The sequence below is a fragment of the Dicentrarchus labrax genome, unplaced genomic scaffold (genome assembly GCF_905237075.1).
Source record: "Dicentrarchus labrax unplaced genomic scaffold, dlabrax2021, whole genome shotgun sequence".
In the NCBI taxonomy this organism is placed as follows: Eukaryota; Metazoa; Chordata; class Actinopteri; family Moronidae; genus Dicentrarchus; species Dicentrarchus labrax.
The window spans coordinates 8747467-8774533 of record NW_026136706.1 but is presented as its reverse complement, the minus strand read 5'-3'; the positions used below and the strand labels follow the sequence as shown (position 1 = coordinate 8774533).

The window sequence follows — 27067 nt, the reverse complement described above, 5'->3', positions numbered from 1 at the left end:
CTGACTTAAATACCCGCCTCTACTGTGCATCTCTTTCAATTCCTCCTGAGGTGAAACCCTTTAGCCACTTCAAACCATAATTGCACAATGTGCAACTTACAAAATTGTGTCAGTTTCAATAAATGGCCATTAGAGTCCTTATTCTTTCAAATGACATTTAGCTTTATTACACAATTATTCAAGCCTCACAAGAAAGAGAGACCTTGTAATAAATGTCCTTTTTTCTTGTGATAGAAATACTGAAAACAGTCCATAACAAGGTCTGTGGATTATTTGGGGGGTTTTCTATAAACAGACATTGCTGTTGAGTTTTTCTAAATAAATTTTGCAATGCATCACACCACATTAGCTCCATTTTATTCCATTGTCAACTGACATCGTAAAGCAAGTGAAAATAAATGAAAATTGTCCGCATGGCAACACCACCAGTAGTAAGTCAGAAAATATTTGTTTTTATGAATTGGGTAAACTGACTTTTAAAGTCAATATAAATCATTCCAAGCTTCAACCGCAGTTCAACTCAACTTGAGAAAAATGGTCCACTACTTATTAAAGCATGATAGATCTAATCTGTAGGCCTGTTGCCGTCTATTTAAGCAACCTTAACATCAAAAGAACAAGAGATGGAAAGATACAATAAGTGACACAACAGAAAATACAACTTATATAAATATATGCAAGGCACCACTACTTGTAGCAGGGGAGAGAGCTGACGCAGATGGAGCAACAGATCCAGCAGAAGCTCAAGCGCCTTACAGACGTGTAACTCTTTACATTAATCTGACAGCAGTTCAACATTTATGAATAAGCTCCCTTGGGCATTTTTATAAGGCCAGTCTGATGCCTATGGTCTCCACTGCTGTTGTACATTCTGGTGGCGCACAAATGAGTGTCTGAAAGTGCTTCCCTCACGCTCACTGTGGTTGGTTTTATGGTAAGTTTTAAAATCCATAGGTGATTCAGATGAATCAAAACTAGCTTATTCCTTGCTGCCTTGTTTATCACCATTATTACATATTCCAAAATAGTACACCTGTAAAGACGTTCTGTGCTTCGAAGTTTAGATGCATTTCAAGACAGTCGTGTATGTCGTGACAGTCGAATATGAGCATAGATTTGGTGTAGATTTGGACTCATTCTTGTCCTTCGTGGTCTTCTTCCCAGTTTGTGTTTTGTGCCGTTAGCGAGTACTAATATGCAAGCTATGTATAACCAATGGATCTTTGGTGGCACAATGTGATATATTCTTATAAATTCACACCCACCATACCCAAGGATTTCCATCATTCCTTCTCCGCCTCCGTCTTTCCCACAATTCTCCTCCTTTTCCATTACAGCTCCAGGGCAATCTATGACACACCTAAAGATATCTTTTTTTTCACCTCCTTCACCCCTTCACTCTCTCTTACCATCTTAGCAATGTTTTAAGTGCTTCAGAGTTCAGGGAAGGTTATGCCTGATTCCTTCTTTCTGTGCTCACCCATCTCTTTTCTCCCTATCTACCGCTCAGTTTGATTATGGTCTGGACAGCCTACACAGCACAACCAAGAATATCTACAGTAAAATCCAACCACTTCCCTGCACCTATCCCTCCATCCATCCTTTCATCTAACCACCAATTCCCCCATCACGTCTTGCCTTAAGTGCCTTAAGAAACCATATAATACACCCAAGGATATATTAGACCTTTCCTCTGCACCCCATCTCTCATCACCATAAGAGGGCCTTGATTAGAGCCCAGTGATAATTCCACCTTTTTTCTCCTTCCCCTCTTTCTTTCCATACTCCTGTAACCTCTCTCCGTTTCTCCCCCGTTCCCCCCCGCCCCGTAATCTTTGCATCATTCCAATTTTTCCTCTCAGTCTGCTCCCTCCAGCCCCAGCTCCCCATCTGCATTTGATTGCATGTAATGGTGGTAGACTGAGAAGGCAAATTGGTGCTATTCAGTACAGTTCAATCTAGGCCGAGCTGCTGATTTGTCATATTCATCTAAGGCCAGCTTTGATTGGCCTAATGGCCTGGAGGAGAGGTGGTTTGAGATACTCAGCCTTACTCCAAGGTCTGTGGTTTTACAGTAGTATATGTTCATTTTGATCACTGGTTGGTTCACATATTTGACACACAAGATCTCTATACCAAATACTACATTATGTTTCTATCCAGGCACCAGCTGCAAAGACACACATTCATATTTTCCAATAGTAAATGTATTACTTAGTGTACTGTAGTACTCTCTTCAATGTTTTTTTCAAATTAAATAGTAATTGCCAAAAAGGCTGGATAACAATTTACTTTTTCACATTAATTAAGAGAGGGTGTAGAAGTGTAGAAAGGTTCAATGTAATTACTGTAATGTTTCATCCACATTATGAAGCCAGACATTAAAGTCAGACTCTGAATGTTTGTTTGAAATGCCCTTTAAAATGGACAGCTGGCTCTGTCATCTGAACTGCTGCCACCTGCCAATCAGATATGCCAATCATCTGTGTGTGATTGTGTGTGTGTGTGTGTGTGTGTGTGTGTGTGGTGGTAACCATCCTACCATCATGAATATTCATGTGGTGATAAAACACGATTGGTCACACAGTCAGATGGTTGTCATACAGTTGGCACATGGTTGCTGTGAATCTTCCTCAGACACTGTGCGTGTGTGCATGCATGTTGTCTCCAAATTTTCTGCAGTTGTGTGACCCTTTGTTCCTCTCAGATCTGTGTATCTTTTCTCTCCCTTGCTCAGACATCTAAGGTTGAAACAAATCTGACAACCATCTGAACATTCATATTGCACCCGCGCACATACCTACTACCATAACTTAACGCTCTACAAACATAATTAACATGGGTTGAGAGTATGGTTCTCCGAGCTGTTCTGTCATCTGTGTGTGTGTGTGTGTGTGTGTGTGTGTGTGTGCGTGTGTGTGTGTGGAGGGAGAGAGACGGCCTGTACAAATGAAAATATGGTAATCTATTAGGTGAGACTGGGAATGTACAAGATCTACCAGAAGAGGGACTGGCGCTGCTGTTGCCAGTGCATCATGTTTATGTGATTGTTGATTTGTGTTGTAAAGTATGTGTACATGCTGTTCATTTTCAGATTTAAACTGGTGTGAATTTATGAGAATCTATGATAATAAATGCATGGTTGTCTATTTGGTTGTAATCGTGCACTGCTGTACCTCCATCCATCCTCCGTTGCTCTGTTTTGTCCACGCATATGTATGTGTTTTTGCATGAGCTGACTACGAGCTGAATAATCTACTTTCATAAGAAAATGTTTTTCAGAATATATGTTGAACATAGAATGTAGCCACCAACCAAAGCTGTATGAACAGGAAAAAAAGCACAAAAATTAGAATTACATCACCCTCTTTTTCTTTGATTCCGCACCCTTTCTTTACCTCTCCTCGATATTTACCCCCGTTTTCCGTCTTTCCCTCTTTTCCTGTTCTCTCTCCAGCTGATCATAATGTGGCACCTCTGTTAGACTCAGATGGCTCCATTGTTGGGACTATTAGCCAATCTTCATGGTCGGGTTTCTTTTAACGGTCATTGCGAAATATCTAGAATATCTTTTTTTTCCCCTTCTCTTTATTCAAAGAACAAAAAGGATTGCATTATAGAAACAGTATTTCATACTATTTAGCAGCGTAACAATATGGAAACATATAGAAAGATTACAAAACTTCATTACAAAATAAAATAAAAATAGAAAAAATATATACTTATACAGTTTAAAAGAGAAATGTAACGAGATGAGATGATTTTAATGCATTTCATAGCTCTTTTGATCAGCTAGCATATCAGTCGGTTGTGTCTGCTTTTCATCTACATAGCAGTGAAACAACATAGTCAGGTTTGGGTAAAGGCAAAGCAAAGTTTGTGCAAGGAGGCTGTTTCAAGTTCTTTATGCAGGAAAAACCTTGTCTTTTGGCCAGACATTGCCTGTCATTGTTTCATAATTAGACAGCACATGCTTGAAAAGGGGGGAAGGGCCCACCAGCTGCCAATCAAACATCATGACAGGAAGTCATTGGGGTGTCACAGACTTATGTCATGCCTGCCAATCATCTGTGCGTGTGCGCTTGCATTTGAATGTGTGTTTCCTTACGTAGTGTCTGTCTTCTTACATGTATGTTCGTTTGCGCGTGTGCTCGTTATCGCAGCACACTTGTCAATCGTCTGATTTCTCAGTGATCTATTTGCCAGTGATAGCAAAGGGAGGCGTGTCCGTGGAGTGGCAGAGGGAGGAAGTGGGAGAACAGCAGAAGAATAGAAAGAATAGGTGAAGTGAGAGTCACAGATGTTTGCACTCGTTTTCTGCTCGTTTGTCAGACGCTTTTCTCCTCATGGACTATTCAGAAGCACAAGTGTGAAACAGCCCTCTGAACACTCACTGCTCATCATTCCAAGTAGCACGTCTGTGTGCATATAAATGTATCTGTGTGTGGCTGTGGGTGTGGGGGTCATAGTTGTTTATTGTCAGAACCTGTTTTAGTTTTATACTCATGTTTAACCAAGCAATGTCACCCTGGCCAGTGCTCATCTAAAAATGTTTGGTTTAAGGTCAAGATTAGAATAGGTGCAGGTTAAATCATCAATTATTTCTAGTGCTTTCTACATACAGAAATCAAGGTTTTAAACAAGCATATAATTTATGATAACCTACACCTGTCTTTGGCAAACTAAACTGAACTTAAAGTGACTCTTTCTGGCCATCTGTGGTGGTGATGTGTGCAGAAAAGTTTTTGAAATATTTGAACTTTGTTCAATGAAGCTGAATCTATTCAATTTAAGAATCTATTTAATCTCTTTAAGAGTACTGGCTGGGAACAGAGTGAGAGAAGTTTAGTCATCCTCTAGATTTTGCAGTCAGTAAGTAATCAGTAAGACGTTATGAGGATATATTATGTACAGATTTAGTGGTGGTACATACAACAATTTGGTAGCTCAACCAAATCGACCATGAAAAGAAACAATAATTCCCAAAGAAACCTTTTTTTGCCCTTGGTCAGACATCGGACTTGAATGATTGAATGTTTTCTTTTCATCCTACCTTTCCCTACAGATGGAAGCTTTAAGAAACCTGGGTATATATTTATAATTAAATCTTTCTCGAATGCAAATGAGTAGTCATACACTTTCCATACAGATTGCGGTGTTAGGTCATGAATATTCATGAGTGATCATTCTGTTCCTACTGAAGAACAAGAGGTAATTTATTCATCCTAACTGGCTGTTAATCAGCTGTTCTTACTCTGATATTCCTTAAGAAATTATGCCCAAGCGATAATGACGCAACTTGTAAGTTTTAAAACATCTTCTGGGTGTCCAGGCTACATATACATACGTGTGTATGATGTGCCTGTTAAACTCTAACTCCGCTTTTTAGTAATGCATCATAGAAATAAAAGAAGCAAAAAACAACTTGAAATAGAAAACTAGGACAATTATTCTTACCTCCATTTTAGTTTTTAAATGCTGTGGTGACACTTAGCTAATAGTTTGTGATTTAACTGCTCAACACAAAGGTGTAGAGAGGGGGGAAAAGGTCATGGGTGAGTGTCATGACATCACAAGACAGGCCAATTTACTTCCCATTTACTTACATTTTCTTGTTCTCTTTACTAATGCGTCCATGTACAAAGACAAAGACGCTCAGCTGAGTATTGACCCAGTCACCCTCTGTGCTCAGCCTGAAGGCAGAGGCAGCGGACAGACTTTTCTCTTCTTTGTCTTTCTTTGGTTCTTTCTTTTCCCTGCATTGCCGTAGCATCTCAAGTGTGAAGCCTTCTATTTATATTACTTCCTCCCTCACATGCAAAAGGCCACATGCACACACAGAAAAAGACACGCACTTTTTTTTATTTAATTGATGTATATCTAAGTCCTCTGTGTTTCTGATTATATATAGTGTGTATGTGTGCATCCGTGCACGTTGCCTCCCTCGATAGCCCAGTAATAAGTTATCAAAATTGTCTGAAGAGAGAGAGAGTTGGCCTAATTAAGCTGTAGGTATCCATTATCTTTGTACAGCTTTCTCTTCCCTCTGTACCTCATTCACTGTTATTGTCCTTTCTATTTGATGCTAAATGTAGGTAAATCAAACAGAGTTACAGATGGTTGCTTTTTTATTTAATGAGTTTTCTCTATGAAACTTGACCCCATGAGGGAAACATCCTCACAAATGAACGCAAGCAATTAGTTAGGGAGAGAAAGAAGGAAAGGTTAAAAGCATTAGTTACAATTTGCACTCATTTCTAAGTTGAAATATATGTTTTTGTGTACCCCTGTTACTTTTCTGTATCCACCACATTAGTCTAACATCCACATATATATTGCTATTGGGTTAGTCTCTGAGGTTAGTATTCAGAATTAAAAAGCCAAATTCATGGATCAATATTATTGTTAATCTTAGTCATTAATTTTAAAAACACAAGTGTATTTATTTACTCAAGCTCCTCAATCTTCCCCTCATAAATGAAAGCAATTAATGGCCTCTCATCATTACATTAACGATGTTATTATGTTTGATTGCTTCATGTGTCATAACATGTTACAGATATGGCATTAAAGCGGCAAAAGTAGTCCAAAAGAGGCCCTGCATTTGGCCTTTGGATACATCTGGGGCTGTCGTTCATCTCACACGACTCAAGTTTTGCCTTACCTTTCTCCATCCATATCGTTTTTCAGTTTATGGGTTTTGTGTATTGGCTCTTCTCTGTAAACGGTAATGAGTGTGTAAGGTTAGGTTTTAAGATATTTTGACTCTCAAGTGATGGAAACTATATAAAATCCAGCCTTAGCTTGAATTTCTTTTTCATCTTTTTAGTATCTACCAAGAGGGGAAACTGGTATGACAGCATAGAAGAGAGGAAAGGAGGGGATGGGAGAGGTTAAGTGTTCTGAGAGAAGTGTTTGATACCGAGGGGTGACATGCCAAATGAGACAGCGAGATGAAGGGGTGACGGGGAGGTAAGATGGAAAGAGGTAAGTTAGAAAGAAACAGGAATGATTGTAATGAGAAAAAAGGAAGAGAGTGATGAGGTAAGAAAACGGAGGAAAAAGTAAAAAGCAAGCGAGGTGAAAGAGGGGTAAGTGGGGGGAAGAGAGAGAGTTGAAGGAAAGGGTAAGCCTCTAACTCTGTCGGTAGCAGTAATTAGAGCAAGGCTTGTCCCCTGTGAGGCAAAGACACACTCCCACTGTTAATGCATGCACACGGTTACAACCCTTCATTGCCCATTGAGCCCCCCCTCTGTGGGCGGTGAATAGGCTTCTTTAGCCCCCAGTCCACATTAAGAATTTCAAAGAAACATATTACCTTAGTGCACACACACTACACCTGCTTTTTTTTTTTTAAAACTACAGCAATGCACAGACATACACAGGCTAAACTACAAAGCATTCACCAACAAATCTACACACTTTTGACGCTGTGGAAGTGTAGACAAAAAGAATAATACATCAATAAATTCACTACATAAATAAAACATAAGGAGTGTTATAAGGTCACGGTTTGCATGTCGGAGATATTAACTATTTAGCAGGTTTGAGTGGCTCAATTAACCATATCCTGCTCACTGTATCGCTTCTGGGGTGTAAAGTTTAATGAGTAGTAATGTTGAATTTTTAGCTATAAGAGCTTATATCATTTTTAACCTCTGAATGGCTCTTGATAAAGGAAAAAACAGATATGAACACAACAGTACTGATTTCTCACAACACTGTACGTGTTTCTCTCACTGCCCTATAGACACAGATCCACAGATTCACCTGCAAATGCTTTTGTTTCTTTTGTGTCCACAAAATCTGAAGCCACGATGGTTCATTCACATTTAGTTATGAAGTTTAGTCAGGTGTGTGCATTTGTGCGTGATTCATGCTCTTCTCCAGGTAATGACTTGTCCAGTGTCCAGTAGTGCTGAGTGTGCTGTTGATGCTGACCACACTCCAACTGTATTGACTGGTGTGGTTTGAGTATTGATATGTGGCCACTTAAAATGGGCCTCTTAGCCTATCGTTTGTATGCCATCTTTTAATTTAGATTAAGCTGTATAGAGTACATACAGTGTTAAGTGAAGGCTTCTACATATAGTCTCCCTCTATCTAAATTATGGAACTACTTATATGCATTCTTAATTTCAAAGAGGAAGTTTTGGGTGCCTTTCAATTTAAATGTGGATTCACTATAGTGTTAGCTGCAGGGCAGTGGTTGAGTTTAGCAATGGCAGCTGCTTACAATTAAGGGTATCTACCACAACTAGCTCTAAAAGTAAACTGCCAAGAGAAGCGGTGCAGGAAGAGGTTCAGTTGGATTTCTCCTTGTGTGTGTGTGTGTGTGTTTCTTGCTATGTATGTGTCTGTGAGTGAGAGGTGAGAGAGTGTCTACTGGTCTTGACTCTGATTTACAGGCTGTGCTAGAAGCTCTCTCACTGAATAACACAGTGTGCGTATCTGCGTTCATGCCACTGCGTTTTGCATGTCCATGATTTCAGCCATGTGTGTTTGTTGTAAGGACGGTGTTAATGTGGTGTTTATTCCTCATCTGCTTCCACAGCACCACATCCCACTTAAGGCTGTTAAAACCCCCATACAGAGTTATTGAATTAATGTGTTTTTCTTTAAACTTTCTTATTGTTTCTAATAACTGCTTCTCTCTCTGTCCAGATTCGGGAAGAAAAAAGAGGAGAAGAAGGAGGCGAAAGCAGCTCAGCAGCGACAGAAGTCAGACATTCTGAGTGATCATGAGCTCGAGAGGATGAAAGATGAGAGGGAAAGGTGGGGAACTTTCTTGAGATGAGATGATGATGATGATGATGATGATTTTTTGATGCTTTAAATTCACAGACATTCAGTTTCGGATACTGTGAATATTTATAAGTTTTCATTTCTCATTGAAGAAAAGTCTGTAACCATCTTTTGTTTTCCTCCTCAGTTAAGGATGATTGTTCACTTATAATTCTCATGGAATACATTGAAACCACTTCATTAACATCTCTGCCATTCCTTTCTCTTATTGCTCCTCAGTCTTTCCATTCCCTCTATTCTCTCTCTCCCTCTCTACTCCATGCTTGTCATTCCTGAGCTCTATGCTAACAGCATGCCTCTGTGTGGTTTGTTTGAATATGTTTCTTTGTGGTAGACCTTGTTGTAACTCAGTCATCATTTGCCCACTTACGAAAGTTGTTTTTCGTCTTAACTGGCTCTCCATCTGTCTGTCAGAATCGAAGCCGGGCACCCTGAGCTGCGAGAGCACCGGCCCAGAGACCAGCAATTAGGCAGCGGCGGGTCGGCATATCCAGATGTCGAGGATGACGACGCGGACCCCAACTATGCCCGAATACAATCCTTCAGGGACCGAAATATGTGTCCAATGCCACAGCCACTGTCTCAGTCACCCCCGTACAGCACAATTCAGCACACCCATGCCCGCACCCCTTCCCCCCAAGGCCCTTCTGCCTTTCCAGGCCATGGAATACATGGTAACGACCCTGTAGCCATGCCTGATGATGACCCCCTTGATAGGCTGTATGCCAAGGTCAACAAACCAAGGGGAGCTGGGACAACATCTCCTCCTGTCTCTGCTAATGCCAATGATAGGTAAGGCACCATGACTCTTCTCTGACCAGTTGTTATTGTTAGTGTTTTTCAGCAGTGTTGGTTCAGTAGTTTGACACACAGTGGCACACAAAACAAATTCAATTTCAAACCTAGAAAATATCTTATAAAGTATACCAGGCCCGGCGGAGGAAGGCCTGGGAGGGAAGCTCCCAGGTTTCTGCTCCTTTCCTCTCCCGTCCCTCTTCAGTTTCACGGCGCAATATTATCTTGCTGATGCTTCATATTTCTCCCTCTCTTTTCACCTCAGCTGTCTAAATCAGGTTTATCTGCCACAAGCTAGTTTGTGTGTGTGTGTGTGTGTGTGTGTGTGTGTGTGTGTGTGTGTGTGTGTGTGTGTGTGTGTGTGTGTCTGTGTCTGTGTCTGTGTGGTTGAAAGCAAGAAACAGACAGACAAAAAAAAAAGATTGAATTGTTTGTGCTTGCTTTGAGCTTCAATATGAGTGCTTGTGTACTCACTTGCCTATTGACATACATACTGTGTGTGTGTGTGTGTGTGTGTGTTGTGTGTTGTGTGTATTCCAGCGGTGGGAAAAAAAATCACTGCAAGGTTCATTGTGTTCCTCTCAGCTCCACAATCCTTACTCCTTACCTTTATTATGTCAGTCACAGCTCACTTACCTCTGAATATATCTACCAGTACAGATATTCTCACACACAGACACACATCCACCTTATTTCTGTAACTGTCTTCATGCAAGAAGTAAATCTGTTTGATGGACAGTTCCAGGCTTCACAGGGATGTTTTCTGACACTGTGTCTTTCTCATATTGTTTCCGATCTGCATAAATTGTGTTTTATTATGGAAAGTCAAAACTGATTTGACCTTGGCTTCTAAGCTAGACTTCTAGATTTTTATTAGAAGTAGATTGCCAAATGTTTTGTTAATGTCCAAGGGGATCAAGTTCAAACCATAGTTAAGTTTTAGCCAATCCAAGACTGGGATATAAAGGCAGTGCTAGGTTCTTCCAAAGCTATACTAAGACCAAGAGGGAAACACTGTCTCAAAGTAAATATAAGTAAATGCTTCAACAATTATAATTTAGATTATGTAAGTATTCGTAGTTTGCTTGGGCTTTAAAGGTGCAATTCATTATTGTATGTACAGTTAAATATGTTAATCACAGTAGACTGTAATATAAATATATTTAAGTATTTTGGTTTTTGTGCAAACGTGATATGTTATGAGCTGATGTTTCATTTTATAACGTCGAAAGATACTACTACTTTCTTCAGCAAACCCATAACTAGATGGATCAATATGGATCTGGCATGGGCTCTTCCGAAAGGTGTACTTGATCTCAGTTGTTGACACAGTGCTAATTTGTGGCTATTCAGTTTAATTTATTCAATATTTATTTAGTTTTACCCTCTATTCTCTTCCTTAAAAGAAGAATAACGAGTGTAAGGATGTCTGGATTTTGGAAACCTATATCCATGGCCGCAGCAGTCCTGGCAGATAGTGCTATTCATTTATCATCACTTCCTGAAACCTGATGATGCAGACAAGAGGAAGTCCAGGTATTGGCTGACAATAATCGATGGTGCCAAAAAAAGAAGGTAGTGTGTCAGCGATGTGTGTGTGTGTGTGTGTGTGTGTGTGTGTGTGTGTGTGTGTGTGTGTGTGTGTGTGTGTGTGTGTGTGTGTGTGTGTGTGTGTGTGTGTGTGTGTGTGTGTGACTCTGTGTTACTGTGTGTCAAGGGAGGCCAGAGCTGTGGTATGCATGTGGGAGACGGAGATAAACAAAATCGCTATGGACTCCATTCCATCAGCACCTCAGCAACTACATATGCTCACAAATGTACAGAGTTGTGTTTCCATGCAGACTGAAAATAAGATTTAGATAGACTGCAGTCTGTTATAAAGCAAGTCATGGATATTAAATATGGGTAAAAAAAAACAGGCACTGCCTCGTCCTTGATAATGTTGGATAATGATGATAATTTAAGGGGTAAAACCATGCCATCGGCTGAAATTAGGCTGCCCCGTTTGACTTGCACCCTGCCCTGAAAACCATTTGGGCTTCTAGAAATCACCAGATTCCTCAGTCAGTGGACATAATGATACATTTCAGTAGGTCTTGTTTCTAAATTAAAGATATGGATGAACAGGACACTTCATTATGCTTGATTTAGATTTGGCTGCTACCTTCACTTTATGGTAGCATTAAGAAGTCGATATCTTCTTATAATTCAAATAACTTTCATCTTAAATTATTTGTTTTTTTTTTCCTTTCATTAATACATCTGATTATACCACTATGGTTTTCTTTCAATAGTGCCACCTTTAATTTCTGGTCAGTAACACAGAGTGGAACTGATTCTGTATCAGCTTTTTTTTTTATTGCCTTTGCTCGCCCAAGCAGTCTGCTCTGTAAGTACTTGTGCACCTCCACTAATTTTAAAAGCCCTGATAGTGATTTTACTCTGGAACTGGAGTCTGAGGCCAACCACTAAAAAAAGCTCATAAATGCAGACACTATTCTTTCATATCTGCTACGATGAATGTGCGCTCAGTAATTGAACATAATGCTTGAATCTGTCAAAAGCTGTGAGTAATTTGCTTTTTTTTAAGTTTTCCAAGGAAGGATTCACATAAACAAGTTTGCACACAACAGTTCCATCGTCTTTGCAGTATTTCAGACATCATGTCAGTTTCCTCAGCCACCTGACAAGGGCAGCAGTGTGTGGCAATTTATATAGATCTTTAAATAGTCCATTATATTCTCCAGCACACATTTATGTGCCTGGCTGCATGTGTGCATTTGTGTCTATGTTTGTGAGTGTTTTTTTGTTTGTTTGTTTTTTATTAGAGGTTTGCTTTAAACAGCTCTATTATAGAAGGGCAGTTATTTAACCACACAGCACAGTAATATATAACACAGTCTGCTTCTCAACCAGCCCACCACCTTTAATTCTAAAGGGCACAGCCAGCTCAATTCCTTATGCATGGGAGAGTTTAATGCAGTCTCATTTAGTAAACCCATTACACACACACCACACATTTGGTAAAGATTACACACACATGAAGGCATGAATGTATTTGGTAGAAGAAGCACACACACACACACACACACACACACACCACACACTCACACAAGCCCAAATAATCTACTGTATCACTTTTTCTTCTTCCTGCCTCTTTCCACAAAGGTAAGTATTCATTATGTAATTGTCCCTTACATAAGACAACGTCCATAATAAGGCATCTCATTTTGAAATGTGAAAACAATATGTGTCCACAGCATTTGCAGGCTGTTTTAATTTCTGCGCTCCTGCACTGAGATATCAATTACATCGCCAGTTTATGCTCTCAAAGTCATTAGATGAACGCTGTTACTGTGTGATCAGCTCAAAATAATTGATCACAGAGTGTGTTGGAGGCAAAAGAAAGTTGTCTTCCTTTATATACTTGTTTTCTCTGAATTCAAGCTCAGTTGATGGAGTGCTAAATTGGAGAGAAGAAATGAGTGTGGACATAGTCTGTGATTCTTCTGGTGTCCACCCTCCTGCAGCTCCTCTGCCTCTCTTCCATCTCACTACACAGATGGACATACTGGAGGGCCTGAGTGGCTCACATAGTGAAGGAAGTAGCAGGGGAACCAGGGTGGGAGAGAGAAAGTATGCAAGCAAAGGAGCTCTTTAGAAGATTTTCAAGTGGAGAGAAGGATTATTTGCCCACCATCTGCATACACACACACACACACACACACACACAAACACATACTATTTCTCTCACTCCCTTTCGTCCTCTCTCTACAACTATTTTGCGCACTCACACACTTAGCTGCACGTACAAAACTGAGGTAGTTAGGATGTCAAACACACACACACAGAGTCCATTTTCTGAAGTGACCACCCAAGCCTTGCATGAGTGCTGCCCTCCGTTTTCTTGAGTGGGTGCCCCCTCCCACCCTCACCCAACCACTACCACCAACATCTAACCCTTCCAAGTGCCCCTTGCAGGTTACCATAACAACCACGACCTCTGGCACTCCACCAATTAGAAAACAATCAGCCTGGAGAGACCAGGGTGGAGTGAGCTTGAGAGAGAGAGGTACTGTATTGCATGAGAGAAAGATAAGCAGAGAGCAAATAACATCAAGAATGAAAGACAGAGAACCATCTAACCAAAGGAAATTAATAGCACAATGGAGACAACACAATTTTTTTCATGGGCTAATGCAGTCCAATGCATTGGCCTTGCAGCAGATGCATGTTTTGAGACTGTATCAGACAGCTATTGATTCAACCCTGGAGTCTTTTTTGTCAATATATACTATACTGTAATACATAATAAGATGTAAGTAATACAGTTTTCAACCTGCCTGCTTTGTATATGGGGAGGCAAAACATATGGGAAGCATACACATTCACAGTATACTGCAGTGCATTCTATATACTGTATAAATAAATAAACAAGTAAGACCACGCTCAAGATGACAGTATCTCCTCCTTCCAGTGGTGTTATCAAACTAAAATGAATAATCAAATGCCGGATTGGTAACACTTACAAAATGTTGCCACTTATTTAAAAAAGACAAAGTTGCTGCTCTACTGCACTCTTCCTTCTTTTTGTGTGTGTCCTAAGGGAGGACAAATATGTTTGAAGTGAATCTTTTCTTCTTTATAGCAATCCACAAGTGTCCTTGTGAGATACTAGTAAGTGTAACACAAAGTACGATATAGTGTAGAGGTGGCTAGGCTTCTTTTGACAGCCAAAATTCTACGCATTGAAAAATGTTTTGCTTTATAAACTACATACAGTACATATTTAAGCTTGCATATATAGATTGCACTCGTCTTACTTCACAGAGTACACGAAGAGAAAAAAACATGCTCTCCTGAAATTTGAGTCAGAATGATGAAATGGAGACCAAGAATAGAGGGAGCTTACAGGAGAGATGAGTTTTTAGTATTGCTTGGCTGGTCACTGGAGAGGCTTTCTTTCCTCCATGTTAATTAATCAGACATTGTGTGCCACACGCACGCACAAACACACCTTTTTTCTTTATTATAGAGTAATACATACTGTCTTTATCTTGCACACCTCTCTCTCTCTTTCTCTCTCTTTCTCTCTCTCTCTCTCTCTCTCTCTCACACACACACACACTGTGGAGGGAGCTTTTAGTGGGTGCCAGGTTGGTCTTTGTGAGTGCTGTTTTTGACATCACTCTCTTCTTGTAGGTAATTAGTTTTGGTGTGGCTCGGGCTGTGTATGTGTGTGTGTGTGTTAGGGGATGTATCTAGCTTTGGATAATTACATGAGTCGGTACTAATAAGCATTAAAGCAAATAATATAAGTCACACAATTCAGCAACTTCAGGCCTAGTTTGTAAAGATTTCTGTCACGTTTCAGTCAATTATACAAGGATCTAGTGTCTCTTTGTGACCTCCACACACGTAACAAGACAGTGTTTTAATTTTTCTGACAACTCACATGCAATTAATGACTATCCTGTCCACAAAAAACAACAGCTCTGTTTTTTGTTAAAGCAACTCCGCCCAGCCCATCCCATCTCCTACCAACTGTTGGTTTTCTAGACATCTTTGCCTGATCTTTAATGTGTTATTAACTAGTTTTACTCATCTAAATTTTAAAACAGCACTACAGGCGTGTTTTTGTTTCACCAATGGGCGTGAGAGGTCTAAATGCACTCTGATGGGTTATTTGAAATACCTCTTGGAGGCCTTGGAAACTTTGTAAACATGCAAAAGAAAATGGTATTATCATGGAAACTCTGTGGAAAGAAATGCGGTATTTGCAGCTAATTGAAAAACTGAAAGAAGCGGCAGTCCATGGCAGATATGAGAGAGACGTTTGGAGTAGTGTTAGAGGTAAAGTGGAAGGTTAAGTAGGATTAGAAATAAAGGGAAGGGAGGTTAAAGAAAGAAAACAGGGAAGGGGTGAGACAGAAGAGATGTATGGAGAAGAAGGAGCCAGAATGAGTGTTTAGAGCTGCAGGAACAAATTAGCAGGAGGAAGTGTGAAAGAAAAGGTGGATTTTTTTTCTAAAAGCAGGAAGAGAGGGATACAGAGTAGAGAAAGTGAGGGATAAAGGTTAGAGAGAGAAGGGAAAGCAGACAACTGAACAGAAACAAAAGAGGAGAAGATTCTCGGCCTGGGAAGAATTGGAGAAAATGATTGAGGGTCGGTTCATGTTTAGAGCTAAAACAAAAATGAAAGAGAAGAGGATGATTTGAAAGGGAGAACATGGGGATCCAAATGTTGTGGAAAGGAGACGTGAGTGGACCCAAATAATTGCAGGAATGAGAAAAGTGGTTCAACTAGTGAAATGAAAAGGAGAAAAGAGGAAGTAGCGAGGGATTCAGAGGGGAAGAGAGGCTAAGTGGATGTTTTGGGATAATTCAACAGATGAAATGGGGAGCGAGGTGGTCGGAGTGAGGACATGCAAGGAGGGTGAGGAGGGGATGGGGGGGCGGGGGGGGTCAGTGAATGTCCAGGTCTAAAAGGGCAAATTAGACTCAGAAAAGAAGATGGGAAAGTAGAAAAAAGTAAGGGATAAACCGAACTGAGATGCTGGGAGTACAGAATGTGAAGAGGACTAAAAGAGAAGAATGAGAAGAGGTTGGGGGAGGGGGGGCGGGGTTGATAGAGAGCAGTTGAGAAAAAAGGGCCAGAGTGTGTGTTTTCCGGCCTCAAAGCGCGTGATTCAGCCTGGCTAATAAGGAAAAGCTCTCAAGAGGCACTTGTCTGCTCCATCCCTTCCTCCCCCTTGCTCTCGTTCCTTCAATATACCCTTTCTAGGTCTCTCTTCGCCTTGTTGCACTCCCTTCCTCTCATTTATGATTTCCGCCTCTCGTATTTGCACAAGTAGTTCTCAATGAAAAATAAATTCCATGCAAAGGACATCCTCCCGCAATGGAGCACGTACACGGTAAAAGGACACATGGGCACATAGACTCTTAAAAGGACACACAAACAGATGAGGACACTAAAAGTTTCAAAACACGAAAGGGTACGGACTCTGGAATGGAATTAGCTTTGTGCATCTTTCATGTTATTTTCCAGCTATATAAGTGTTTGTTGTTTCTGTACTCAATCCAATACTTTTTTTTTTTCATACAGCAGAGATTATAAAGGGAATTCAACTGAAATTTCCAGTAGTGGTAACCTGTAGCTAAGCAACATGGACACTCTTTTTTGGGGGCTTTTGTGTGTATATTGTATATCTCAGTCTTCTATGATGAGATAATTATTTGAACAGAAAGCCAGGACAAAATGTATATATACTTGTTTTTGCATCCATATAGTCCTATGTAAGGTTGCATTGTATCTAATCACAGTGAATCCAGTCAAAAACAGGTGAACATATTCTTATAGCTATTAAGTTTGAATCATAAGTAATGACATTCACATGTGTGTATATGTAATATGGTCATATTATTGAAATGAATGCTACAGATCATAACCTTATGTCTGTCACCCTACCTTTGTAGAAGAAATCTACCTCATGTTTTGAGATGGAAATTTACGTTAAGGTTAGTTATCGTGCTTGAGGCTGGGTGGATTTTTTCTGGTTACTAAATCTAATAAAACTACCTTGATCGAGTCCACATTGCCAGCAAATATTTATCTAACAAGCAAATAAAATTTAAAAGAGAACATTGGAGAGATGATGGCATGTGAAGTAAAGGTCAGCTTGAGTCATTTCTCAAACTTTCTGGACTGATTCTTAGTCAAGAATCAAGTGTAAAGCCTCGCTTCAACTATGCAATCCTGTCTCTCACCAGGCACGATATCTTCAGTTTGTTGCCACCGCCGCTCTGTATCACAGTGAATGAAAGTACCTAAACAGGCCATCGCAAGGCAGGAGTCTCTTATTCAGTCATTAGACTGGAAGAACCCTCCTATTGTTTGTTCTTTATCATAAAATAGTCGGTCAACCAGTTAAATATAACAATGAATTATGAAACCCACGCTGAAGGTAGCTGTTAACCCCTCGCGTCCTATATTAATCCAGCTTTAGAGTTGCCATCCGCAGCTATTGTGTTTGGCAGAGGCATTAGACAAATAGGCCTCCTGCCACACACACGGCTGTTAAAGTCAAAAGGGAATGTTGAGCCAGACATCCTGCCTACATGATTTTATGCCAGCCAGTTTACCACCTGTAGAGCTCCCCCCTCTCTCTCTGTCTGTCTCACACACACACGCACACACTGAAGGCTTGTCTAAATAATGTTATGCCAGACAATTTTCAATCTGTACAATACGCAGACACACACACACACACACACACACACACACTGATTGTCATGACGATAGGATGCCAGCCTCCTCTGCCACTGTGAGTGTCTCTCTTGCACACGCAGGCATTTAGGCAGCTAGTCTGATTGATGTCATGGCAGTCGATAGAGCGCTAATTACTCCCCATGCTTAGACGGCGCCGAGTAAGGAGCGGTGTCATATCCTGTCAGTTGCATTTTAAAAACACGTGTCACTTCCTGTTAGCCTGCAGAGGAGAAGAGTGCAACAGAGCAACCTGACAGCACACACAACCCCCCCCTCCCCCCCCATTCTTGACCCTTTCTTTCTGTTCCTTTTTTCTTTTTTCCCTCTGACCCACCTGCCAGCATTGGTGATCTTTCGTTGTCAAACTTCATTAGCGGAGACGTCAGCTAATTAGAGCCTGGCACAAGCTTGGGAGATTAGGAGGTAGAAGATGATGAAGAGCGAGATGAAGGAGATATGGAGGGAGGGGAAGAGGGAGGCAAGGCAGAGGAGATGGAGATGAGCAGATGATGAAGAGATTAAGATGGAGTGGGAGGGAAGGAGAGATAGATGGTATCGAGTAGGGACGGGAATGACAGCAGAGATGATTACCTGCATAAACTGCGGACGGTAGAAGAGTGAGAAAAGGATGAATGGAGGTGCGAGAAATTGAAAATAGATTGTGGAGAAAGGCCGACAGACTTGTGAATATTTACTGCTCTAAATGAGTCACAGTAAAGAGAAATGTGTGAGGAAGATTGAATACATCACAGAAATGTCAAAATGACAGAACATATAATCTAAAGAAAGCTCATATCTATGTCAGCACATGGGGACTAACATTGATTAAGTTGTTTTTGTTACTTGGACGTAATCCTGTACGTGTTTTTGTGTGTTTCTGTGTGTGTGTGTGTGTGTGTGTGTGTGTGTGGTGCGCGTGTGTGTGTTAGGGGATGTATCTAGCTTTGGATAATGTGTGTTTGTCTATAAGTGAAAGCAAGCAGCCGAGTGAAACAGATACAAGACACAGGGAGAGAGTGAGATAATGCATTGACCTGTGTCCGCTGTTGTGATCTAGTTGATCCTTGTAAGACACAGCTGATAACGATCCTCCACTCCACAACTAGACACCGGGGAGAAAATACGCGGACCGGCACACATTTGTGGACGTGTGGAAAGAGAAAAAAAAAAAAAAAAGACTACAACTCCCTCTTGCCATCATCAGTCAATATTAAACTACATTTCCTCTATTGTACTCACAGTTATTGACTGTGGTCTGTGTCCTGTCATTGCCAAGAGATGATACCAGCCTGAAAATAATACAACTTTGTGTGTTTAGACTGTTAATTTATGAGTTAAAATAGTTTGAATACTAATTAATTCTTTGTGTAGTCTTAACAACACAATGAATTATATTAAAGCTGTATTGAATTTGATTAAGTGATTATATAATTAAGTTTAATTTATGCTATTTGTATTATTGGCTAAAAAGGTTTTAAGGTTCCTGCTTTGTTACATCTCATTTGAAGAGGAAGTCAATGTCCATTTACTGTTGCTCTGAAAAGGTTAAGATGGCCATCTGTAACTCTGACATTTTAAAGCTTCAAAAGAACCGGTGATTGTTTGCCGCATTGATCAGCATCAGCACGATGCAAAGTCACAAATTTCCTACTTTCCTTGAAACTGAATGAGCCATTTATATACAGTGTGTACCATCTCTTAAGCTTCTAAATCAATTGCAGTTTATGTTTTCAAGCTTTATTGATTTTTTCCAAATGGCTATCATAGCTTTGTGTTTGTGCTAATGAAAGGAAATCCTACTTTCCTGCTTTCAGAAGGAAAACATCTCTGCCAGTGGGTAGGCTTTTTATCCTTTTCTTATCTTTCCTGCTTCCAAGAATGCAAGAAGACCTTTAACAGGTCCCTGTACATAGTTTGTTGTACCTTTGCATTGTTCTACACTTATGCTAACACACATTCTCACATACACACATTTGCAAAAGTGTGATAAATCAAATGATAGCCTAAATGGCGTATCCCCCCTGTGACACATCCAAGAGGAAACCATACATTACCTGTCTATGCCATGTATGTGTGTATTTGTGCGCTTACTTGTGCGTGTTGCAGCTTGTGTGGCAGACTACACCATAGTCCTTTAGCCATTTTGTGTCAGATTTATGAAACCTTTCAGCTCAAAGTCATCAGTTACAAAGCACTAAAAACCATTTTATTGTCCTGCTCTTTCTCTCTTTCTTCGTCTCAACATTTCTCTCTTGTATCCATCATCTCTCATCTCTGTTTCTGATGGAAGAAAAATACCAGTAGATCATCAGGTGGACATAACAAATCACAGTGTCTGCCTTTAGATACCAGCACAGATGATGGTAATGAATTTGCCATCACCCAGCATAGCATCTTAATTATGAATGTTGTTATAAAGTCCAGCGTTAAGTAAACCAGGCTGATTCAATTTCAAGGTATTTATACTTAATGTGGGCATTAATGCTTAAATAAATAAAATATGTTTTTACATACATAGGATTTACACCTACGCTTACTATATCTTTCCTGAATGAATTGTGTTTGACAGATTTTACATCATGTCATTAAAAATTAATGTTAAATATACACGATCTATGACCACACGTCACACTTTATCCAGGCTTCAGCAGTGGAGTCTTGCTTTAAGATGGCTTAAATCAAAAAAAGATCCCAAATCTGATTAAAAGCAAGCCAGAAAACACATTTTAAGGTTGTTACTTTACGAAATTGCACCTTTTATCACCAGACTTGTAAATATTTATAGTCTTTAATGACAAGGACATATTCCTTTACTGTGGACGTTGATTTATTTTAGGGCATATCTCACCATGTTATTAATGGAACAGAAGTCTTAATTATTAATAGCAGCATTATTAACAGCTACGCCGAGTTTCCGATTCAGATTTTAAACATTTATAGAATTATTATTGGTGTGACAGAGCAAGAGCAAGAGATTGATCTACCTGGACTCTGTGTGTGTGTGTGTGTGTGTGTGTGTGTGTGTGTGTGTGGGTGTGGGTGGTGAGAGAGATAAAGAGAAAGAAAAACGAGTCTGTTGCCAGACTAAAGCTCAGGTCGGTGCTTTTATTTTGAAACATGTACGCTTTATCCGTGAGTTATTATTTCTGGCCTTAATATTATACCCAAATGTTCCAAAATGAATACTCACTTGAAGTTATTCCTGATGTCAGATTTAAGTAATAAAAGGATGAAAGAGTTTCAGTTGCAAAAATGTTTTAGGTGCACAGTCATGTGTCATGCACAAGCAGAAAACAATGCTACGCCTTTAGGCTATTACCAAATGAACCAGTTTTATTGGTGTTTAATGACCACAAGGTAGTTAAAAAGTGAAGTCATACAAGTCTGCTTCATTTTTTGTGGTTTACTTGTTTCTCTAAAGCTAATCAATAGCTTCCTCAGTCTCTGGTCATGGAAATATCTGCATAAACACACATTTGTGTGTGTCTGTGTGTGTGTGTTTGTCTGAGTGTTGTGTTATGTCTTTGTTTATCATATTTATGTCTTCTGGAGCCCACCCTCCTCCTTTTATGTGGGGTCATAAATTGTATAAAGTACCCTTTGTGTGTGTGTGTGTGTGTTTACTTGTGTGCATGCGTCTGTGGACAGAAAATGAATGTTGTGTACATTTTACCACCCTATCCTCCCAGGCCCTCTGTCAATAAGATGGAGCAGGGGGTGAGGTGGTGTGTGTGTGTGTGGGGGGGGTATGAGATGTGTATCATCTGGAGCTCCTTGTGACACAAATCTTTCCTACTGTGATGCATAAACATGAAACAGCACAGCGGAAAAAAAAGAAGCACAGAATAGAGCAGAGCCTGCAGGAATAAAGTAGAATACATTTGACCATCATCCAACAACTGCTTCAGGATACATGCGTCAACGTCTTGTTGAAGTTTAACATTTTTATCTGTTTGAAACTTCCCACTGATTTTATATGCAATCACACCACAAAATTCAATGGAAGGTCTGTCTGAAGAAACCTTAATCCATTGTTCCATTTCTCACGTTCAACCTTCTCCATAATTTCAAATTCATCTGAAGTGGCCTTAATAAAAGAGACTGGGATGACTTGGACACTTAAAAATTCAACAGTGAGTGGAACAGAAACCGCTTATAACACTGACAAGTGTTGAGAGACATCCAGTTTAATAAGGACCTCCACTTTGTACTGTTTTTATTATTTTTTTCCTGGTTCGTGAGGTGCTGTGGGTATCCCTTGATGTACTACTACAGTACTACTTTTCACTAGCACATGCAATCGGAAAGGGGTGGTAGAGGGTGAGGGCATAAGGAAAAGGAAGATGTGGGATGTAAATCGATTTCCTGTAAATGTGATGTGTTTATTTCTGCCTGTGTGATACCCTTGTGAGGAGCTGCCAGCTTGCCTAAGGTATTTCTCTGCCTTCTACATTCTGGGATACTATAGTCCCCAGTCTCCCCATGATGATGAATAAGGCGTTGGTGAATATGATAATGCATTTTGATTTCAATCAAAAAAAGACATTTGGGGATTTTCCTGATAAAATGATAGAATATAATCTCACTCCAGTAAAACGAATTAATAGAACGTAAAAGCTTGACTGCAAAGGTAAAGCTTTTGACTCAAACACAACAGGAATGTGAGGCGATAGAACAATCAAGACTGCTGTGTTTTGCTCAGTCATTAAGTGCAGTTAGCGTCTGATTTCGCTCAGCTCAAAATGTACTGTTCGCACAGTGGATGTTGTGTTTCACTGCTGACACAGCTCTCTTACTCTCCCAGGCTAGAATATGGAGCACAAATTCACTCACACACAGACACATACACACTGAGACTAGATTGTGTTTGGCTATAATGCATTTCCCTATACAGTATACCATACTGTAGGATAGTAGACCTGTCATTTTAAAGGAACGTATTACTTGCTCATCTGATAGCAACTTGAATGTCCCCCTGTCATTGTCTAACATGTTGCTAGCATGCTTCTGGTATGGAATATGTTGTAACCATCATCACTGTCGAATGTCTTGATGGCAAGACATACATGGACATAAGTGTTTGTTTGTTTTTTTCCGAGCTAATCTGTTCTTCTGTAGTCAGAGGGAAACTGCTGAGGACACACACGTACACACACAAGCAACGTAAAAGGAGAATAATGTCTTTTTAAAGACACATTTTTACTTTAAGAAAATGTATGTGCATATACTCTCAGGTGAACTTACATATATTTTTGAGCATATGTGAGTTCTCTGGAGCTTAGCTAATGCATGTTTGTTCTTTTATGTGGTGAGCATGATGATTGGCTCGAGTATTTAGGGATATCTCAGCCTTTTCAGGGTTTCCCTTCACAGGTATGCTAGTGCAGGTCAAGCGTTAAGGTTGGTATACTACAGATTTGCCTTTGTTGAAAACATATTTTTGAATGGAGATTTTGACTAGTGTCACAGAAACAAATACCCACAAATCTAGAACAAACCAATATTGACATTATGGGTCACATGAGTACTGGTAATGCAACACTATTATTCTGACTTTTCTGATTGATTGTGCATTGATGTGTTTTTCCTCCTTCCATCAACTTGGCTCATGAAATTGCACACCGCACTTCTATTGGTGCATATGGGTACCTATGTGTATAATATGACTTTCCATATTTCCATTATGTGTGGGTGTGTGGATATGTGTGCATGTGCATGACTCACACGGGTTCCCAGGGTTCAGTGCTGATATGCTTCATATTTCCTCTGTTGACATAGAGACAGAATATTCATATGATTGATGTTTTTGTTTTCTTGCTTTTTGCAAGAGAAAAAGCAAAAGATGGAAAAACAGATATAGATGTAGGCAGTCAGAACAATCAAGAGTTTGATCTCGTGTGTGTGTGTGTGTGTGTGTGTGTGTAGTGTGTTAGCATGCACCCACACTTGTGCACGTTTGCAGGTGGGTCTGTCTCTTTATCTCTGCAGTCAAACTTCTGCAGGTGTCTGTCAGGAAAAATTACTGTGTGAATAAACAGATGGCTTCTATTGGCTGGCTCATTATCAGGACAGCTGGTTGGCGGTGATGTCAGTCAAAGTTCAGTCAAGGTGTTTTATATTATATTGATACTGATGTGATTTAGTTGCAGTGTGACAGTTCAGTGAGCATGACTTCTGTCAAAATGCTCTCAAGATCGAGAGTCCCAGAGTGAATTTATCTGTGATGATCTAATGTTTATTTCTAAAACCTATTTTGTGTGCTTTTGTTCCTCTGTGTGTATGTGTGTGCTTGTTTACATCTGTGTGCCTACCTACCTGCACCGTGTGTGTGTGTGTGTGTGTGTGTGTGTGTGTGTGTGTGGGGCAGTGTGGACAGGATCCAGCAGCTAAGAAGAGAATACCAGCAGGCAAGGAGAGAAGGCATGGTGCCGCCTTATGAAGAACTGGACCCACGACGCAGAGGACATGAAAACGATGTACACAGGGTGAGGACACACACACACACACACACACACATATACACTTACATGCACATGGGAAAGTCCACAGACAGGCAGATTAGGTGAATAGCCTCATAATCTCCTCTATGAAGCATTTTCTGCCCTTTTGTTCAACCTTTCATTAGTCTGTCCATCATCAGGTTGTCTTCACAAGAGATAACCAAGTGATCACTGTGTGCTTGTGTGTACACACCATCGACTTTGTACAGTCTATATGTGTGTATTTGTGAGGTTTCTTGATTCCTATTAACTATCAGAATGATCACTGCTTTTATTGCGTTTGTCTGGTGATCAAGGCCCGTTAGCTGTCAGTCACAAAGTGCTTTGACGTGAATAGCTCCTGAAGGCAGTGAGCTGATAGGACTTGATGTGATCCACTTTTCACTGAGGATGAGACACAGAGGAGATAAGTAGAGATTTTACACACTTGTCATCCTGCAGGTACTGTCTTTCAAATCACAGAATCATAAGCACATCCTCACAGATCCACTTTTGAGCTGAGACCGTCTGAGTCATGCTGGAAGAAACTCAAAAACACGTCTGTGATGCCGTAATAACGGGTAAATTATCAATGTGCTAACAAGAAATCACCTCCCACGCTTGGACCAAGTGTCACCCTGCAGTGACTTTGTTTGCTGCCGTTGCTAAGCAAATTTAAGTACCGCTATTATAAATGTGTCTCTGGGTATCAGATTTTATTTTTTATAATTCTGACAGTGCCATTATTTTGCATATCTCTTCGTCAATCAGACACTAACGATATGTTTCTTCTCGCTTGCTGCTGTCCATGTTTTCCTTCATGCAGTACATGACTGCAAATGCTTCCTTTTAGCCTAAACTCTATATTGTATACGTTTCCATGTGTTACAGTGTTAGCAGAGCAGGTGCATAGCAAAACCTGTCTTTTCAGCCTGGTGTCTTTACTACTGTAAAGTCAGGTGCCTCCTAAATGTTACCTTACCGCTTCTCATCACCATGACATTTACGCTTCCATGGTTTTTTGTGGAGCAAAAAAAAGAAAATCACCCTGAGCAACCAAAATGAGTTGTTTCGTGATGGAGCTAAAATTTATCTGCTATGACAAATGGACAGGTTTATTGCAGCACGTCACAGTTTAACCACTGTACCATGATCTTCAGTCAGTCAGAAGCTTAATTTATTTGTACCAGGATACTGTCCTCAAACCTCATCATGGAGTAGTTAAAAGAAGAATACAAAACAGTTTGTGTTCTTTACTGAGTGATTAAAGTTGCTCAGGGGACCCTTCGAGAACTGGGCTTTTCTCTGTGTGTGTGTTTGTTACATTAGTGTGCATTATTAGGAGTTGCAATATGTTAGGCCATGAGTACTTTGTTTTGTGCAAGAGAAATATATCATGTGCTTGTACATCAGGAAGTACAGTTGGTACAGTAAAATTCAGGGCTGCTTGCAAAAATCCACATACCAGGATTTTGTTTAGAGGTAATAACTTTGCAATTACTCATCTTAGCTACAAGAAAAGTAGTGTCACTCACTGCAACCATTAGTCTACCTAACCTTCCATCTATTAAATGTGCTCTTTTCTTATATATGATTGTATGGACTGCTGTGAAATCAGAGTTTTTTGTTTTGGGTTATTTTTGTAGGGCATACATCAATAAATAGGAGGGGGTAGAATTAACTAAAACTAGATTGAGCTATTTGACAAAAGTAAGATCTCCTCAGGCAGATCATTCCAGAGCATAATGGCAGTAAAGGACAAAGCTTGGTCACCGCTGGTCTTTAGCTTTAACTGTGGAATAGCTTAAAGGGCACTGCTTGGAGGATCTCAGACAGTTCAATAATGTAGCCAGGTGCCAGGCCATGCAGCGCTTTAATAGCCAGTAATATGATTTTAAAATCAATTCTGAAATAAACCCATGTAAAGAGGCTACAACAGGTTTAATGTGATCCCATCGTGTAGTTTTAGCGTAAAAAAAAGAGTTTCAGCTCAGTTTTGCACAGCCTGTAGCCTGTCCAAAGCTTTTTGGTGAAAACAGGTTAAAAGAGCATCCTGTCATAATGAAATTAAGGCATGTATAACTGTCTGGTTTAGTGACACAATGATGAAAGTATTTCACCACAAGATTTGTGACTGTAGCTGTCCACTTTTACTGCCACTTCCTCTGTTGTAGAGCTGATCAGACGATAAATCAATTAGCTGATCATCAGAAAATTAACCTTTTCCTCTTGCTCTAGCTTCTCAGTTGGGAACTTTTTTTGCTTTATGTGATACTTAAATTAATATCTTTTGGGTTTTATTGTTGAAATAACAGTTTAAAGACTACCTTGGATTTACACATTTTACTGACTAAACAATTTATCAAGAAAATAAGATGAATTGATAATTAAAATAAGTGATTTATTCTAAAAGTATTGTGCGTTCTAATTCTGCACTGAATTAGTATCAGTTTATTGTAACAAAATACTGAAACCAACATTGAATGATTCAGAAATGTAGGACCTCTGTCATTGCATCTACATGGTGTGTTTATCCAAAGTTATACCTGGCCCGCTTTAATTCAGATCTTAAAGTCATTTGGTTTGTGACCAGCCAGGGGCAATCTCCTTTCCCCTGCGATCGATAGCCACACATTACACCCTTCTCTGCCTCCAAATGAGAAAACTTTGTTGTTGTTTATAAAGCAGCGAAGGCAGAGCAATTAGCATGCTTCAGAGG

General features: G+C 40.0%; 1 protein-coding gene across 5 annotated transcripts in view; it reads left to right on the top strand.

Moving 5' to 3' along the window:
- pard3bb (par-3 family cell polarity regulator beta b) overlaps positions 1–27067 on the top strand; it is a 197766-nt gene that overhangs the window by 115676 nt on the left and 55023 nt on the right. For all 5 annotated transcript variants that reach the window (XM_051404690.1, XM_051404694.1, XM_051404689.1 and 2 more), the window contains 3 exons: positions 8665–8775; positions 9220–9597; positions 24237–24354. In XM_051404690.1, coding sequence (XP_051260650.1) covers positions 8665–8775; positions 9220–9597; positions 24237–24354 — 607 coding nt within the window. The remainder of the gene's footprint in view (positions 1–8664; positions 8776–9219; positions 9598–24236; positions 24355–27067) is intronic.